This window comes from Puma concolor, chromosome F2, assembly GCF_028749965.1.
Source record: "Puma concolor isolate L17-30 chromosome F2, mPumCon1.1.hap2, whole genome shotgun sequence".
Lineage (NCBI taxonomy): Eukaryota > Metazoa > Chordata > Mammalia > Carnivora > Felidae > Puma > Puma concolor.
This window is the reverse complement of record NC_141684.1, coordinates 61,951,795-61,968,492: the sequence shown is the minus strand read 5'-3', so window position 1 is coordinate 61,968,492 and position 16,698 is coordinate 61,951,795. Positions and strand designations below refer to the sequence as shown.

Here is a 16,698-nt window from a genome sequence, read left to right as displayed (position 1 = left end):
AAACAATTAAAATATTGGGGGGAAACCAAGGAAAAATTCACAAGCAGAGGATATAATCATATGACAAATGAAGACAGTAATTACCATCTTCCGAGACTGTGGAACTCTAGTAACATTGTTTTTAGTATTCATTAAAGAATTATAATAAACTTTCAATGACCATGATAAAACAAACTTACATAATAGTCTTGGCAGGACTTGTCTCTTTTGGAGGGCATCATGCAACAATCTAAAAGGACCTTTAAGACAGAAAACATGGCTACGACATTGGTCAGAAAACGAAATGAGAGATGGGATTTGATCCCATTTCAAAAATTATACCCAAGACACTCCCCTCTCCCTTTCCTTTATTTCTGGTACTTCAAAGATAAACTATAATCCATGTCATTCAGGAACAAAGTTTAAAATATAAAGTTTTCAACTAGTACCACATGCCTCAGAAATACCTAGTGATTCTGAAAAATATGCCTAAGAATGAAATCACATTTACTAAAATTTGAGTCAAAAGTATTTTGTGAGTTTTACCCAAGAGTTGATGTCCTTCTGGCCTTCTACAGAATATATAGCTTATAAAGGGTTCCTTTGCTCCACCTATATCTCATCTTCTATACTGCTCCAGCATGGAGTGCTGTGTTGGTTTCTGTCCACACTCGCTGAACAACACTGACAAAGTATTTGCCCAGAGCAGCATGAACAGCATACTGAAGGACAGAGGTTAAATGAAGAAATATTGAACGCCCTTCAGGTGCTTGAGAAAAGGGGAGAACACTTAAGGGATCATTACAGCTACCTCTAGGACATGTAGGGAGAAATATTTTTGTGGGGCCCCTGTTAACATAAACTATTTCAGTCACCCCCAATCTGTGTGCTGGCACCTTTCTGGTGCCCAAATTCATCATCCCAAGAAAGGAATACTGCCCAGTCAGATTGTTCTCCTGGAGAAGAATCTGGACACAAAAAGCTCCAGATGATTCCACCAGTATGTCCTCCAAAACTCCTGGGGCATCTGGTCAACCCCACCTGCAAGAAGCAAGGGTAGAGGACTGGACAGCACCCCTTCATGAAGGAGAGAAACAGGGACCCAGGCCCCATTGGGAGGGCACCCCTGTCCTGCTGGTAGTCTCAAACACCCGGAGGGACTTAAAAAATTTTCAGTCTCCGGGCACCTGGGTGGCTCAGTCGGTTAAGTGGCCGACTTTGGCTCAGGTCATGATCTCGCAGTCCGTGAGTTCGAGCCCTGCGTCGGGCTCTGTGCTGACAGCTCAGAGCCTGGAGCCTGTTTCAGATTCTGTGTCTCCCTCTCTCTCTGCCCCTCCCCCATTCATGCTCTGTCTCTCTCTGTCTCAAAAATAAATAAACATTAAAAAAAAAAATTTCAGTCTCTGTTGGTGACCAGGCAGTGATACTAAGGATCATAAAAAGCACCCTAAGAAATAAGGACAAAACTAGTCAGTAGTGCTGTGCAAGGCAGAACCAGAGAAGCAGGTCTGAGACTGTTTGAGACCTTTTTAATTAATAATCAGCATAAGCTACAGAAAGGAAGGTGGAAACATGGGGAGGGACTATGTAAATTACTCAAGTGTATGATGTGAGGCTAAACTAAAAGTTATTTAAGGACAAATTCACAATACTAAAATGCAAGCAAATTATTGAAAATAAACTAGAAAATATATAATCATGTAAAGAAAAGAAAAACTAATCATAATCCCACAATTGTGGTAATTCTTATTAACATTTTGGTGTAATCTTTTAAGTTCCTTTCCATGTTTTCCATATGTATTTCTAACATATTTTGTTTACTGTTATTAATGCTACATAAAACATTACTATATGTAAATCTGTATCTCTGTTCATTAGGACAGATTCCAAAAACTAGAATTATTGAGTAAGAAATTCTGAGATCATTTTCAATCCTGAATATTTATGTTCCCTTTGATGAATTTAAGTACTTGAAATGCTAACCTATGAACTGGACGGGCTCCAATTTCTATTGGATATTATAAAGAAAAAAATGCATGTGAAGTACTTAGCACATACTAAGTGCTTACTGACAAGTAAAAACAGTTAAGTGTGAGTAGCTGTAGTACTAATAACCAACCACACAAGCAGTATAAGAGTAGGTTGTACAAGGTATGACAAGCACCCTCCTGAATACTTCATATATCTTGCCTCTACTTTTTGTAATCACTTTGTAAGATCAGTATCAGTGTCACTTGTTTGGAGATGAAGCAGAAAATGAAGTTCAGGGAAGAAATGACTCACCTAAAGCAGTAGCAAGAGCCAGGACCAAAACCCAGGACCATCAGGCTCTAATTTTGTCCCTGTGCCCCTGTCTTACTATGTCTCACTGCCTCCTCCATATTTGAATATATTTTCCCTCTGAATGACAGCCAAAGGCATCTTTTTTTTTTTTTTTTTTGATTATTCTTTGTCCCAGTCTTCAAATATCAACCTTCTCAGGAGGTTTTTACCTGCATCCTTAAACACGCACATGCTCAACAGTTCATGGGTGTTTCTCTTGTAGTGAAAGTCCAGTTACATGCTGGGTATATGTTCAATCCAGCACAGAGAATCACACACTTGGAGGCCCACAGAAGCCAGGGGGTAGTGTAAATGAATGAACTGTGCCAGCATTAAGAGCTCTTTCCACTGTTTTTGAAATGTTGTCTCTCCTTGGGCTGGTTTCTGTCTTTACAATTTGGGTAAATTCATACATAGAGAAATATCTCTCAACTACAAGGAGAGCAGCTGCACCAAAATGACAATACACGGCAATGAACGGTAGGCATTAGACTGAGTATACAAAAGGAAGAGGTGGGACTCGCAGGCCAATGGTGGAGAAGTAGGGGGACCCGAAGTTCCCTCGTCCCTCAAACACAGAAGTGTTGAGGCCAAAGGACTTTGAATTCCAAGAGTATGGGCTGCAGAGGGACAGAGACGTCCCTAAGGACCCACCAGGACAAGCTGGTGGGCCATAGGTATATGACTGTGGGAGAGAGAAAACAGGCTGCGTAGGCAAGGTGGGGAGGGATCCCCTTCTGCGGAGAGACAAAGGGAAGAGAAAGAGAAGCTGGGGAAGCATAGGACTGTATCTGGATGAGAGGAAAACCATGGAACAGGATGGAGAAAGATCCAATCTCTAACCTCTTTGACCTCAGCCACAGCAATTTCTTGCTTGACATATTTCCAAAGGTAAGGGAATTAGAAGCAAAAATGAATTACTGGGACCTCATCAAGATAAAAAGCTGCTTCACTGCAAAGGAAATAATCAACAAAACTAAAAGGCAACTGACAGAATGGGAAAAGATATTTGCAAATGACATATCAGATAAAGGGTTAGTATCCAAAATCTATAAAGAACTCACCAAACTCCACACCCGAAAAACAAATAACCCAGTGAAAAAATGGGCAGAAAACATGAATAGACACTTCTCTAAAGAAAACATCTGGATGGCCAACAGGCACATGAAAGATGCTCAACGTTGCTCCTCATCAGGGAAATATAAATCAAAACCACACTCAGATATCACCTCACGCCAGTCAGAGTGGCCAAAATGAACAAATCAGGAGACTACAGATGCTGGAGAGGATGTGGAGAAACGGGAACCCTCTTGCAACTGTTGGTGGGAATGCAAATTGGTGCAGCCACTCTGGAAAACAGTGTGGAGGTTCCTCAAAAAATTAAAAATAGATCTGCCCTATGACCCAGCAATAGCACTGCTAGGAATTTACCCAAGGAGTACTGATGCATAGGGGCACTTGTACCCCAATGTTTATAGCAGCACTCTCAACAATAGGCAAATTATGGAAAGAGCCTAAATGTCCATCAACTGATGAATGGATAAAGAAATTGTGGTTTATATACACAATGGAGTACTACGTGGCAATGAGAAAGAATGAAATATGGCCCTTTGTAGCAACGTGGATGGAACTGGAGAGTGTGATGCTAAGTGAAATAAGCCATACGGAGAAAGACAGAGACCATATGGTTTCACTCTTATGTGGATCCTGAGAAACTTAACAGAAACCCATGGGGGAGGGGAAGGAAAAAAAAAAAAAGAGGTTAGAGTGGGAGAGAGAGCCAAAGCATAAGAGACTCCTAAAAACTGAGAACTGAGGGTTGATGGGGGGTGGGAGGGAGGGTAGGGTGGGTGATGGGTATTGAGGAGGGCAGCTTTTGGGATGAGCACTGGGTGTTGTATGGAAAACAATTTGACAATAAATTTCATATATTGGAAAAAAAAGACAAAAAGCTAATTCACTGCAAAGGAAATAATCAACAAAACTAAAAGGCAACTGACAGAATGGGAAAAGATATTTGCAAATGACATATCAGATAAAGGGTTAGTATCCAAAATCTATAAAGAACTTACCAAACTCAACACCCAAAAAACAAATAATCCAGTGAAGAAATGGGCAGAAAACATGAATAGACACTTTTCCAAAGAAGAAATCCAGATGGCCAACAGACACATGAAAAGATACTCAATGTCACTCATCACCAGGGAAATACAAATCAAAATCACACTGAGATACCACCTCACACCAGTCAGAGTGGCTAAAATTAACAACTCAGGAAACAACAGATGCTGGCAAGGATGTGCAGAAACGGGAACCCTCTTGCACTGTTGGTGGGAATGCAAACTGGTGCAGCTGCTCTGGAAAACAGTGTGGAGGTTCCTCAAAAAATTAAAAATAGATCTACCCTATGACCCAGCAATAGCATTGCTAGGAATTTATCCAAAGGATACAAGAGTGCTGATTCATAGTGGTACATGTACCCCAATGTTTATAGCCACACTTTCAACAGTAGCCAAATTATGGAAAGAGCCTAAATGTTCATCAACTAATGAATGGATAAAGAAGATGTAGTTTATACATACAATGGAATACTACTTGTCAATGAGAAAGAATGACATCATGCCATTTGCAGCAACGTGGATGAAACTGGAAGGTATTATGCTAAGTCAGTCAGAGAAAGACATATATGTTTTCACTCATATGTGGAACTTGAGAAACTTAAGGGGGAAGGGAAGGGGGAAAAAGAGTTACAAATAGGGAGGAAGGGAGGCAAAACATAAGAGACTCTTAAATACAGAGAACAAAGTGAGGACTGACTGGGGGGTGGGGGAGAGGGGAAAATAGGTGACGGGCATGGAGGACGGCACTTGTTGGGATGAGCACTGGGTGTTGTATGTAAGCGATGAACCATGGGAATCTACCCCCAAAACCAAGAACATATTGTACTCACTGTGTGTTAGCCAATTTGATAATAAATCGCATTAAAAAAAAAAAAAAAAAAAAAAGGAAGAGGTGGGATGTATCAAATGGGAGAGTGCTTGCCCTATCTCAAGGAAGCAGCTGCCACTTGCCCGGAAGTTTCTGCCTCACCAGATCTGATTTTTACAGGAAGCCAGATATCTGGATCCTTAAGAGAGGCATACTGGTTTTAAATATTAACAACTAACGCAGATTTGAAACAATAACATATGTGCCCCCAAGAAAACTACCTGGAGGCTGTATTCCACCAGCAACCACCATTAGTAGTCTCTGTTCTCGATTTGGATTATTCTAATAAAAAAATGTTGACCATATTTTCCTATATTCCATATAAAAACTAACATCATTCTTTAATTCAAGTAAACACTTGTTGGCTAACTTCTCTGATCAATAGCCTATTGTTAGAAACTTTACTTTAAAAATGAAAATTACATTTACATTGTGATTACAGCAATAAATCCTCATATTATATTATATGCCAAGCATATACCCAGAATTAGTTTTGTCTGGAGAGCTTACCTTCATGCATTCAGGGAGGTATTCTACCATTTCCATAACTGGACATTTATTGCTTGGAGAATAATGACTAAAAACCTTAAGGCATTCTTCCCATCTATTAAAAAGCAAAACAAAACAAAAAACAATGGTGATAGTAATAAAACAATCACAAGTCATAATCCTTCTGTTCTACACCACAAAGATGCCAGTTGAAATTCAAGATTATACCTTTAGGAGAGACCTGAAATTGTTCCAATGGAACCAATAGTTCACGAATCAAGATCAAACCATTAATAGGGTCCTTGTCCATTAGTGGAAATTAGAAATGTGGGAAAATTCTAGGATGGATATAATCACTGTTCTTTTTCTCTAAATTCCTTCTTAAAAAGGTAAGCTTTTACCTTCTTTTCTCCTGAAATCATGAAATAGTATGAGCTGGTCATGCTGGGTAGAGATACTCACATTCACATATATACAACAGCAACATAGTACTGAACATGATATATTTTTTTAATTTTTTCTAATGTTTATTTATTTTTGAGAGAGAGAGAGACACACAGAGTGTGAGCAGGGAAGGGGCAGAGAAAAAGGGAGACACAGAATCCGAAGCAGGCTCAAACCCATGAGCTGTGAGATCATGATCTGAGCCAAAGTCGGACACCCAACTGAGCCCCCCAGCGCACCTGAACACGTGATATTTAATGGGTAATCCGTGTATATATATCGTGTTGAATTAAACTACAAAATAACATGTGTCAAGTACGTTAATAAGCATGGATTCTGCCAGGAGATTACAGAGTCTGCTCCTTTCTTCCCTGCCATTTGTTTGGACACGATAAGAAGGTGCTTTTGATACCAAGGAGGAAATAAATCTCCAACAGGAAGTAAAGAAGAGACCATTTATCTCCAAGATCCTATCTATGTCATAGGAGACTACTTCCAAAAAGTACCAAACTTTCTGTTAACAGTATCAGTAAAATGCATCTAGAACATCTGCATAATCAGTGGCAAACTTCTGGTTGCACACTTGCATTGGCTAGCGTTTCAAAGGAATAATCATTGGTGACGGGTGGGTCTTGAGATTGCCCATGCTTAAAAACACAGGCTTATCTGTCTCGAATATGAAATGGCTCACCTCTGTGTCCACAACTGGGTGATACGGGGCCCTTGAGCATATCTGTGATTATACAGAAAAGTTTATGTACAAAAACTAGGACAAACTACCGTCCAACTTTATCATTAGAACTCCTTAAAATATGGCATAAAAACCCACAACCACAAAAGGTTATGTGTTAAGGGAAATTCCAATCGATGGCCCTAGTAACAACCTGGATATACCCCGGAGAGGATTTTCACCAACATCCGGTTTTCACATTCGTATTGGCAAGAGAGTGTTGGCAGATTCAGGTTGAGCAGGGAAGAGTGTGCTAGACAATAACCATAGTGCCAGATACTACCCATGCCCGAACCCCATGAGTGTCACATGAGTGTTATGAAGGTGATCTATGCTCCCACGATTTAGAAATGGAAAGCAAAAACCAGAGAGTTCAGTAACATGTCCGTTATTACCCAAAGAGTACATTAAAAACTTTATGTCAACAACTTATGTTTAAGAAATGTTGATTAACATCTGAAACTTATTCTTTTTCTGTTTCCTTTCAGGTTATAAATCATCCCTCGTGCCAGAGGACATGAAATGACAGTGGGATAGGAAGAAAGCATACCTTTTGTTCTTGATGGTCGTAAGAACCACGTCCTTCCTCTTATTGTGAATTGCAACATGCAAAAAGGAGGCCTGCTGCTTGTTCAGGACGATGTCAGCATCATAACTCAAAAGAAGTGCGACGGCTTTGGCATGGCCTTCCCTTGCAGCAAAGTGCAGTGCAGTGTTCTTTCAGAGAGAACAGGACACAGAAAATCCAATGACAATGGCTAGTCATCCTTTGGCTATCGTACTGCTTTCATCTTTGAACTGCTTAAAATAAATTATTGACAAACCCAACTATTTAATACCAAAATATGTAAAATTTAAAACCAATGCTCAGAGTCAAGCATCAAATAAGGAGTTTCTAAGTTCACACACGGTGTGTGTGTGTGTGTGTGTATGCGCACAAGCAATTCCAAGTGGTTTGTTTTACTTTGTTTTTATATTGGGATGATTCTGCAAGGACAAATGACAGACTTTCAGAGTAAAGATGTTGGAGTGAACACAGAATACTTCTAAGAGGTTTCTTGTCTTAGTAGAGCAATGATTTCCAGATGTTGGCTTTTTGTAGTCTGGTGAAATTTTTTAAAAATCAGGAATTGCTCTAAGGTTGCCAATCTTTAATTTGACACATAAAGACATCTTAAAAAGCAATAACAACCTTCTACCTCTATCATTTCATGAAAGAATGTGAATTTTAATACTCTCCATAAAAAGAGGAAGTATATTATAGCAGAATAAAGGATAGTCTTTCAGATCAAATACACTTAGCTATATGAAAACATACCCCGGACCTCTTCATTTTTCTCAGTTCACCAGGGAGTACTGAAATTTTTTTCATCAATCTATGTGGGCCTGTGGACTCTCTGCGAGACTCAAGAGGTGTCCTCAACATGCACCCACCTGTTGGCATTCTCCTTATTCTGTTCCCCTCTTACTCATTCCTCACTTAGCGTCTGCAGAGTAAGAACCCAACAAAAGAGTATGAATGCAGCAAGGAAGGAAATAAAATGGCTGGAAAGGACGCTTTCATGCAATTTTGGAAGTTTCTTCAATGCCAAGACTTTGGGTAGGTATGGAGAACACAGTACATACCCCTTCTTCATCTAGCTGATCTGTGCACTTCATGTTAGTGTCAAGAATGACCTTCATGGTCTGAGTGTACCCGCCCAAGGAAGCATGATGCAAAGCAGTCCAGCCACTGTGGTCACTGTTAAGAGTTAAGAAAGGACTGTTCATTCACTTCTCAGATGAATCCTGGGAAGGAATGCCACCCATTTGAAAGGTGAGTCTGATGAGTACAAAAAATAAATGCATATCTGAGTTCTAGCAACTAAGTATGTATTACATATTTCTAAAAATGAGCTAATTTCAAGACTAATGGTCTTAAGTAATCTTCCAATAATGTGATTCACACATATTTTTTAATTTAGTAGATTAACATATAAAAGTATATAAACACATCAAACATCTGTGGGTGGGTAAAACTTGAAAAAACACATTTTTCAAGACTATAATGTACTTATACACACTATTTTAAATCTTGTTTTATTCTTTCGTTGAATATTGTATCAAAACTTTTCCATGATGGTGGTTATTAGTCTTCACGGCCACTAATTGCTGCTGCTAATAACATTTTACAATACACGGCCTTAAGATGCTTAGCTTAATGCTACTTCTGTTTCTAAGACTTCAGGACTAAAAAGATCATTCCTCCAGTACTCTCAAAGACGCTTATTAATCCCTTTAGAAAACATCCTTTCTCTCACAGAAATTCAAGATGTAAATACAATGAAGCCTTGTCATCCTTCCAAATTACAGATTGGAAAAAAAAAAAAGTATGAGATCCTGAAACAACTTAATTTTAGCGCTAGTGAGCACCTATTTTAGGTTGCAAGGGCCACCTCGCCATTTCAGTTGTGAGGCACTTAAGCAACAAGTGTCTGGCCTGGATCCATTTGGGGTCCCCCACGCATGTCTGCTGAAGGCAGAAAGGAACTGAGCAGAGCATTCACTTCTCAGCTACAGCCCTACCTTGCAGGACTGGTGCTCTGATACAGAAGTGTGTTTCTGAACATTAGCCTAATGAGCTCTTTGCTTCCACATTGGTAAAATTAAAAGATAGCTCACCACACTTCTATAAAACTTGGCTTTTTACAAAGATGTCATTTAATTATGCTATCTTCTAATTATGTTTAATTATTTTTAATTTGTTTTTGCTCCTTGTGTTAGACTTCTGTATAACGAAATTCAGGAATTCTTCATGTTTCGTGTTGTAGCATAAAGAGATTTTCACCTCCATCGTTCATCAGACAGAATGAAAAAGTCTTTGAATTTGTATGGGGTGTGTGTGTACATGTATCTGCATAAAAGGATAGTAGCATGACAAAGCAAAATATGAGGAATTGTGTCTCAAACTACTTTGCACCAAGCCACTTATTCTGTGAACTCAAATGAAGTCTTCAAATCTATAAACCTTGATGTCATTGTCAATTAGAAATAAAACTGATGTCCTGTTCAACATATGAAAAATCATGTAGGTTCTGAGAATTAAAAAAGATGGACAAAAGCACTTAGTGAGAAAGTTAGATATCATAATTCAGAATAAAATAGAAAAACAGCCAAAAATGGCTAATTAAAAATACATAAATATTCTGGTCACATATCCTTACCTGAGAAATAATGCACCTTTTTTCAGAAGAAGTTGAACTACCTTATCATGCCCATTTTTTGCAGCCAGGTGCAAAGGCGTCATTCCATGGAGGTCACCTTCATTCAAAAGCCTCGTGTCATTCATATCTTGCAGAAGCCTCTGACAGGTGTTGATACGCCCGTAACTTGAAAAAATTAGGTTTCATATTTTCAAAGTAAATATTAAACAGAAAGAAGGCACGCTCACAGGGTCAAGGTAAATGGACCCTTACCTGGCTGCAAAATGTAAGGGTGATTTCTTATCTTTGCTTTTGGAATGAATGGACACGTTAAAGTCAAGGAGGTTATCTACAGAGACAGGAATCCCGTGTCTACATGCATAATGTAGAGGAGTACACCCGTCATCATCTTCATCCATTACCAGCTTTTTAATATGTTGCATCTATGGAAAAAATTAATATTCTAAATATAACTGTTCTCAAGCTCATGTAGTGTTTTTCAAACTATCCTGTAGGACAGAATTTTCCAATGGTCAATATGTACACCTTGAGGGCAAAAATATAAGTAACTCAAAGGTACTAGAGTAAAATTAATTTGGATGATGGTGCATGCTCTGTCTCCCTGAAATGTAGACTTCCATATTAAAAGTTATGCAAAGTCCTAAGAATAAGATGTGCACTTAACTTGTTCAATCCAGCATCGCTACAGGCCACCCTCTTCAGCCCTCCTTTCACTTTTTTGTCCCAAATAACACTTAAGAACTTAATGCTAATGTGTTCCATTAGACAAAAGGAAGGAGATGTTAAAAATTAGGTTTACTTTATTTTTATATGAATATTAAATTAAAAAATGAATGGAAAATGAGCACTTAGTCCAATCAATAAACATTTTTACTTTTAAACATGCAACTACAAGGATTTTTATTCTCAATTAAAGACTTTGACAATGTTAAAAATCTATTTATTATAAAAATATGGTGAACTTCAGATACACCTAATAGTCACTTGATAAGTATTAGCTGGTGACTATAAATACAGAGATAATGTTTCAACCTGTCAAGTGAAATATGTTGAATAGTTTGTTTTTTTTAATGCTTATTCATTTATTTTGAGACAGAGAGAGAGAGTGCATGCAAGCATGAGTGGGGAAAGGAGAGAGAGAGAGAGAGAGAGAGAGAGAGGCGGGTGGGGGGGAGAGGGAGGGAGAGAGGGAGAGAAGAATCCTAAGCAGGCTTCGCATTGTCAGTGCAGAGCCCCAGGCAGGGCTGGATTCCAAAAACTGTGAGATCATCATCTGAACCAAAATCAAGAGTCAGACGCTTAACTGACTGAGCCACTGAAGCACCCCAAATAGTTTTTCTTAATTGATAATTAAGTATTATGAATTCACTCCCATACTTGGCTTTTCCACTGATATGTAATTTGTAATAGTTAAAATACTGATGGAAAGCTAAATTATAGATGGGGATATAGACAGGGCACCTGGGTGGCTCAGTCAGTTAAGCGTTCAAATCTTGACTTTGGCCCAGGGCGTGATCTCACGGTTTGTGGGTTAGAGCCCCACATCTGGGCTCCATGCTGACGATGAAGAGCCTGCTTGGGATCCTCTCTCTCTGCCTCTCTCTTGCCCCTTCCATGCATGCTCTCTCTCTCAAAATAAATAATAAACTTAAGAAAAAATAGATGGGGCATATAGGAAACCTCTCTAACTTGAAAAATTCAACCCCAATGAAATTTATTATAATCATCACCATCATGTTGTAAATATTAAAATATGGAATTTTTACTTTAAAATAATTTTTAAATTCCAAAATGAGACTTCATAATAATAAAAACCGTAAGCAAAATCATTTTACCTAACTCAGTTTATGGACATCCACATATATATCTTTTACCTGAACCCAACTTGCTTTATGTAAATCCACATATATATCCATTACCTGCATAAACTCAGGTTGCAGATTTTTTAATCCATGAGGTTGCTGTACAGTCAAATGCAAAAAATTACATCCAAGATGATCTTTTATGTCTACATGGGCACCTATAAAAACATAATATAAATATAACTTCTACTCATTTATTTAAAGTATGACCTATGGTTGATTTTCAGTTTAAGAAAATCAAAGATTTTTTACTTAAAACTTTGTCAACCATTAGCTTACAGGAAACTTTATTTACAAAAGAAAACTGTATTTAAAATGGATTTACCTTACTGCGTATGTGTGTATGTGTGTGTGGGGGGGGTAGAGAATCTATGATTTGTTGCATTAATTAATGTAGGAGATCTCACCTTTTTAAAGCATAAAATATAAAGATGGAGAGATTAGATATCAAGAAAAAAAGGGACAGTAGTTATCTTCTTTGTTATCTTTACATCAGGTAGTACCTACAGTGGAGACAGTTGCAGTACCTACATCACAGGATTAATCATTGAGAGAATGTAGATAAAATGTTCAGCAGCATGCACACAACATAAAACTTGCTTTATAAATGTCATCTATTACTGTTCGAAATTATCTTTTTAAGGGTCACTCCCTTACTGAACTTACAATTTTTCTAGACAGGGCAAGTGTTCTATTTATCTCTGTATTCACAGCACCTGGTCCAATGCCTGGCACATGATAAGTGGCTAATAAATGTTTAATATCAAATTAAGTAGTAGTTGTAAAGCTTGGCCTGGTCCCTCATGGTACCTTTAGACAGTAGCAAATTTACAGTATTCCAAGATGCAGAAGCAGTTGCTAATATGAGTGGAGAACGTCCTTCCGAATCAGTGCTATTGATATCTGCTCCCTAAAATAAAGAGTTTATGAACAAATTAGCTTACAAACTGCAATCTGTAAATAATGTTAATTCATTGAAATAAAGTGTCCATATATGGCTAGCATTCAAATGTATAACTATATAACTACTTGAAATCTCCCTAGAATTCGTATCTTGTAGCATCAGAAATCAAGGCATTCTTTTATAATTTCAACAACAAATTATCCCCACGTGTTAACCTTTTGACATCTGGTGACAGATCAATGTTATTACTGAAATCATAAAACTAAAATCCTCTGACCTATACCAATAGTTTAGTTCTCAATGTAAGAAAACATTTTTAAATATCCATGATAGGGGCGCCTGGGTGGGTCAGTCAGTTAAGTGTCCGACTTTGGCTCAGGTAACCATCTCACGGTTGGTGGGTTCCAAGCCCCACATCCAACTCTGTACTGACAGCTGGGAGCCTAGAGCCTGCTTAGGATTCTGTGTCTCCTTCTCTCTCTGGCCCTCCCTCACTCACACTCTCTCAAAAAGAAACATTAAAAAGTTTTTTTTTGAATATCCATGATAAAAAAATCATCCATATTTATTGCATATAGGATTTTTAAAACATTCACAAGAAATAGTTCACTTAAAAAAATCTACTTCATCTAAAATAGATGAACTTAAATAACTGAAGTAATTCAGATCCTAAAGTAAAATTTTAGTCAAATATCTGATAAAATGTATACTTAAAAATCATATCGTATAGATAGATTTTAAATTAATAAGTCAATATTTAACATTATGTGTTACGGTTATAATATTTTGCAGGACCAGAAACAAAAGCTTAAAAAAAATTCATGGGAAGAATTCTGTCTCTGGGACAGGGGTAAAATAGCTTAAACTCCGACTCTGGATATTTCCCTGTTCTTTGGGGACCAATAAATACAGATGATGACAGCACCAGTACCCCCTCTGAAAGCCTGATATTGGTTAGTGAGCTCCTGCCACAGTTCTCTTGCCAGGCAAAGACACAGCTGTGTTCGCAGAAAACCACGCATGACAAAACTATGGCATATAATGAATCTTTCCAGGATTCCTCTATGTAAATATCACAATTTCAATAGTTGCTATTGACAACAAACGCCTGAGGAACACGACAAATGGAACTACATTCATTGCTGATATGGTGGGGCTTAAATACATACATCATATAGTCATCTGCGTAAATGACTTGTTAAAATTTAACTCGAAAGTCAACTGAGTACACCTCTTAGAATGAAAAAGATTGTGTGCTTTCAGTTGTAACAAACTCTGGACAGTATTTTTCTCAGTTTCCATCCTTGGAAAGACGGCGCTGAGGCAGCCGGGGTGGAAGCTTACAGAGAATGTGGAAGGTGACATGTACTGCCTGTCCTGTGTCCCTCTCCAAGCTGCTTGTGCATGAAGAGTCAGCAGAGCTGTGAAGCCTAACACTCCTGGAGGACTGCTTCACAGAACTGTCCTTGCTATGTACCCACCAACTCCCAACACTAAAAACACGGGTACAGTTTCTGCCCAACTTGGTGGTAATGAAGTCCGGCCATTATGGATTCGTATACAACATACTCTATTTGTAAATGCGTCAGTCATCTTTTTGTAAACTTTTTTTGCTGATAAGCAACAAAATTTGGCTTAGTTTTGAAAATCCATTATGTAATTATATGATTTTCTAACTGTAAATAGTAATAAAACAAAAAACTGTCTATAGAATAGTTACCACTGAAATTAAGTAGTCTGCCAGTTCATGGTGATCAAATAATGAGGCTCTGCAAAAGGAGAATGATACGCATATTAAAGTACTACTGATATAAATATATAAAATAAAGCTATACTATACCCAAAAAGTTTATTTACATTATCACTTAACAACATAATAAAATGCTAGAAAATCAATAGCCTTTCAAAATTTATAATTGATTGTGATTTAGGGTAATATTTTCAAAGTAATAGTAATCGAGAAAGTTCAAACACATCACAATATTTTCTTCCTCATCTTTTAGTAAAGTGGTTATGTCCTCATCAAATCATCTTGAACATGTGAAGTGAGTAGTAACATCTGTCCTAAGAGCTTAAAGTAAACGACAAAAGAACAGGCTGTTATCACTGTGATCATGGGGGGAAAAAACAGTTGCATGCAAGGTGCATGCAATTCACCTGCAATATTCAAAATGCCCTCTCTTCACCAAAGTTAACAAAGCATTAGCTTTCCTAAGGTTTTATGAAGCCAAAAACAAATTATGGGGACAATTGAAGTCATTGTGGCATTATGTCATAGCCAGTCACAAAATGACATTAATAAAGCAAACCAAAGTTTTCAATCTAAAGTGCCTCCATAGCAAATGTTAATGCTAATAATTGAAAGCTTATGTTTCGTATTAAAATATAATTTCTTTGTCCCTATTTAAGATTATCTCATCTGTTCTTAGCCTCATATATAAATTTCAGAATCAGTTTGTCAGTTTTCACCCCAAATTCACAAGAGGTTGTTTTATATTTAAATTACATTAAACCTGTTTAGTAATTGAAGGGAAATGAATAGTAACATTATGAGCCCCATATGATTTGTTCTTGTACCCCCCCCCCAAGTCTAGAGCTTTGCTACTCGAAGTGTGGGCTGCAGACCAGCAGCACTGGCATCACCTGGGAGTTCGTTAAAAATGCACATTCTCAGTAGATGTTAGCATTGAGGCTTGGAGAGGTAAATGATTTGCCAAATGTTACGTAGCCAGGTAGGGCTGGCACCCCATTCCCCTTACTCCAAAGCTTATTGTTTCAGCCAGAATAATGTACCGAGGTCTTTGCACTGTGGTAAAAAAAGAATTCTAGCCCAAAGAACAAACCTTCCTTTGAAGTTCAAGATAAACTCCAAATGTCACTGGCTATTAGAAGGATATTCCAGGATTCTAAGTAAGTATTAGGTTAATTAGAATTGGACTGAATTGGTCCAAGAAATCTACAGCCAATCCAAGGTGAGTATGTCCAACTAGAGTAGTCACCAGGCTAAAGACACTTATGGGTAAGGTGAATGGATTTTTTCCTTAAATAATTCCTTCTTATACATACTTATACATTAAAGCTGTGATCTAAATGCACACATTTTCACTATATCCAGATCATTGGGGTTCTAAATTGGATATAACCTGGAAATAGTTACCGAGTTTTAAAAAGTTCCTAAGACCAATCGTGAAGAATCTGATGTAATCTGGGATATGAACTGGCATGAGGACTTTATAAACTACCCCCATGATTCTAAGGTGCAGCAGTTTGAGACTCTCCAGTGTGGACGTCAATCTATCTTTTGTTTTTGTTCTGATCAGCCATTTCATATCACCAGTCTTTTATTCCAAATGCCAATTTGTTTTTAATAATCTGTCATCTTAATCTATTTATTTTCACATAGTTGATTATTCCTTCCTTTAAATTTCTGAACATCTTAAATAGCCTTATTTTCAAATTATTTTCAGCTTGCTCTATTATTTCTATTTCCTTGGAAGCAAATTACCCTTTCGTTGATCTTGCTGTCCTCTATAAATTTTCCTCATTGCTATGAAATTTTGCTTTGCAAACACATCCTAAGTGGGAGGTTCTTTCCATTCGCACATAGCTCATTGTGGCTGGTGCTTTTACTAATGTGGACATTCATATCCACCTCCCTAGTTGAGAACTAGATCTTCTATTGGTAGCCAGAGTTTCTTTGTCCCTGAGGGATAGTGTAGATTTCCTGGTCCAGTTACCTATTGGGAATACTCAGCTCTTTCCTGCCATTCAGGGCTT

At 37.8% G+C, this 16,698-nt stretch overlaps 1 protein-coding gene across 1 annotated transcript in view; it reads right to left on the bottom strand.

Moving 5' to 3' along the window:
* TRPA1 (transient receptor potential cation channel subfamily A member 1) overlaps positions 1 to 16,698 on the bottom strand; it is a 56,115-nt gene that overhangs the window by 19,884 nt on the left and 19,533 nt on the right. The window contains exons 8-16 of the mRNA XM_025922556.2: positions 14,642 to 14,690; positions 12,828 to 12,927; positions 12,075 to 12,175; positions 10,408 to 10,577; positions 10,156 to 10,320; positions 8,579 to 8,693; positions 7,503 to 7,669; positions 5,800 to 5,893; positions 180 to 239 (exon numbers count right to left, since the gene is read on the bottom strand). Of these exons, the coding sequence (XP_025778341.1) occupies positions 180 to 239; positions 5,800 to 5,893; positions 7,503 to 7,669; positions 8,579 to 8,693; positions 10,156 to 10,320; positions 10,408 to 10,577; positions 12,075 to 12,175; positions 12,828 to 12,927; positions 14,642 to 14,690 (1,021 nt within the window). The remainder of the gene's footprint in view (positions 1 to 179; positions 240 to 5,799; positions 5,894 to 7,502; positions 7,670 to 8,578; positions 8,694 to 10,155; positions 10,321 to 10,407; positions 10,578 to 12,074; positions 12,176 to 12,827; positions 12,928 to 14,641; positions 14,691 to 16,698) is intronic.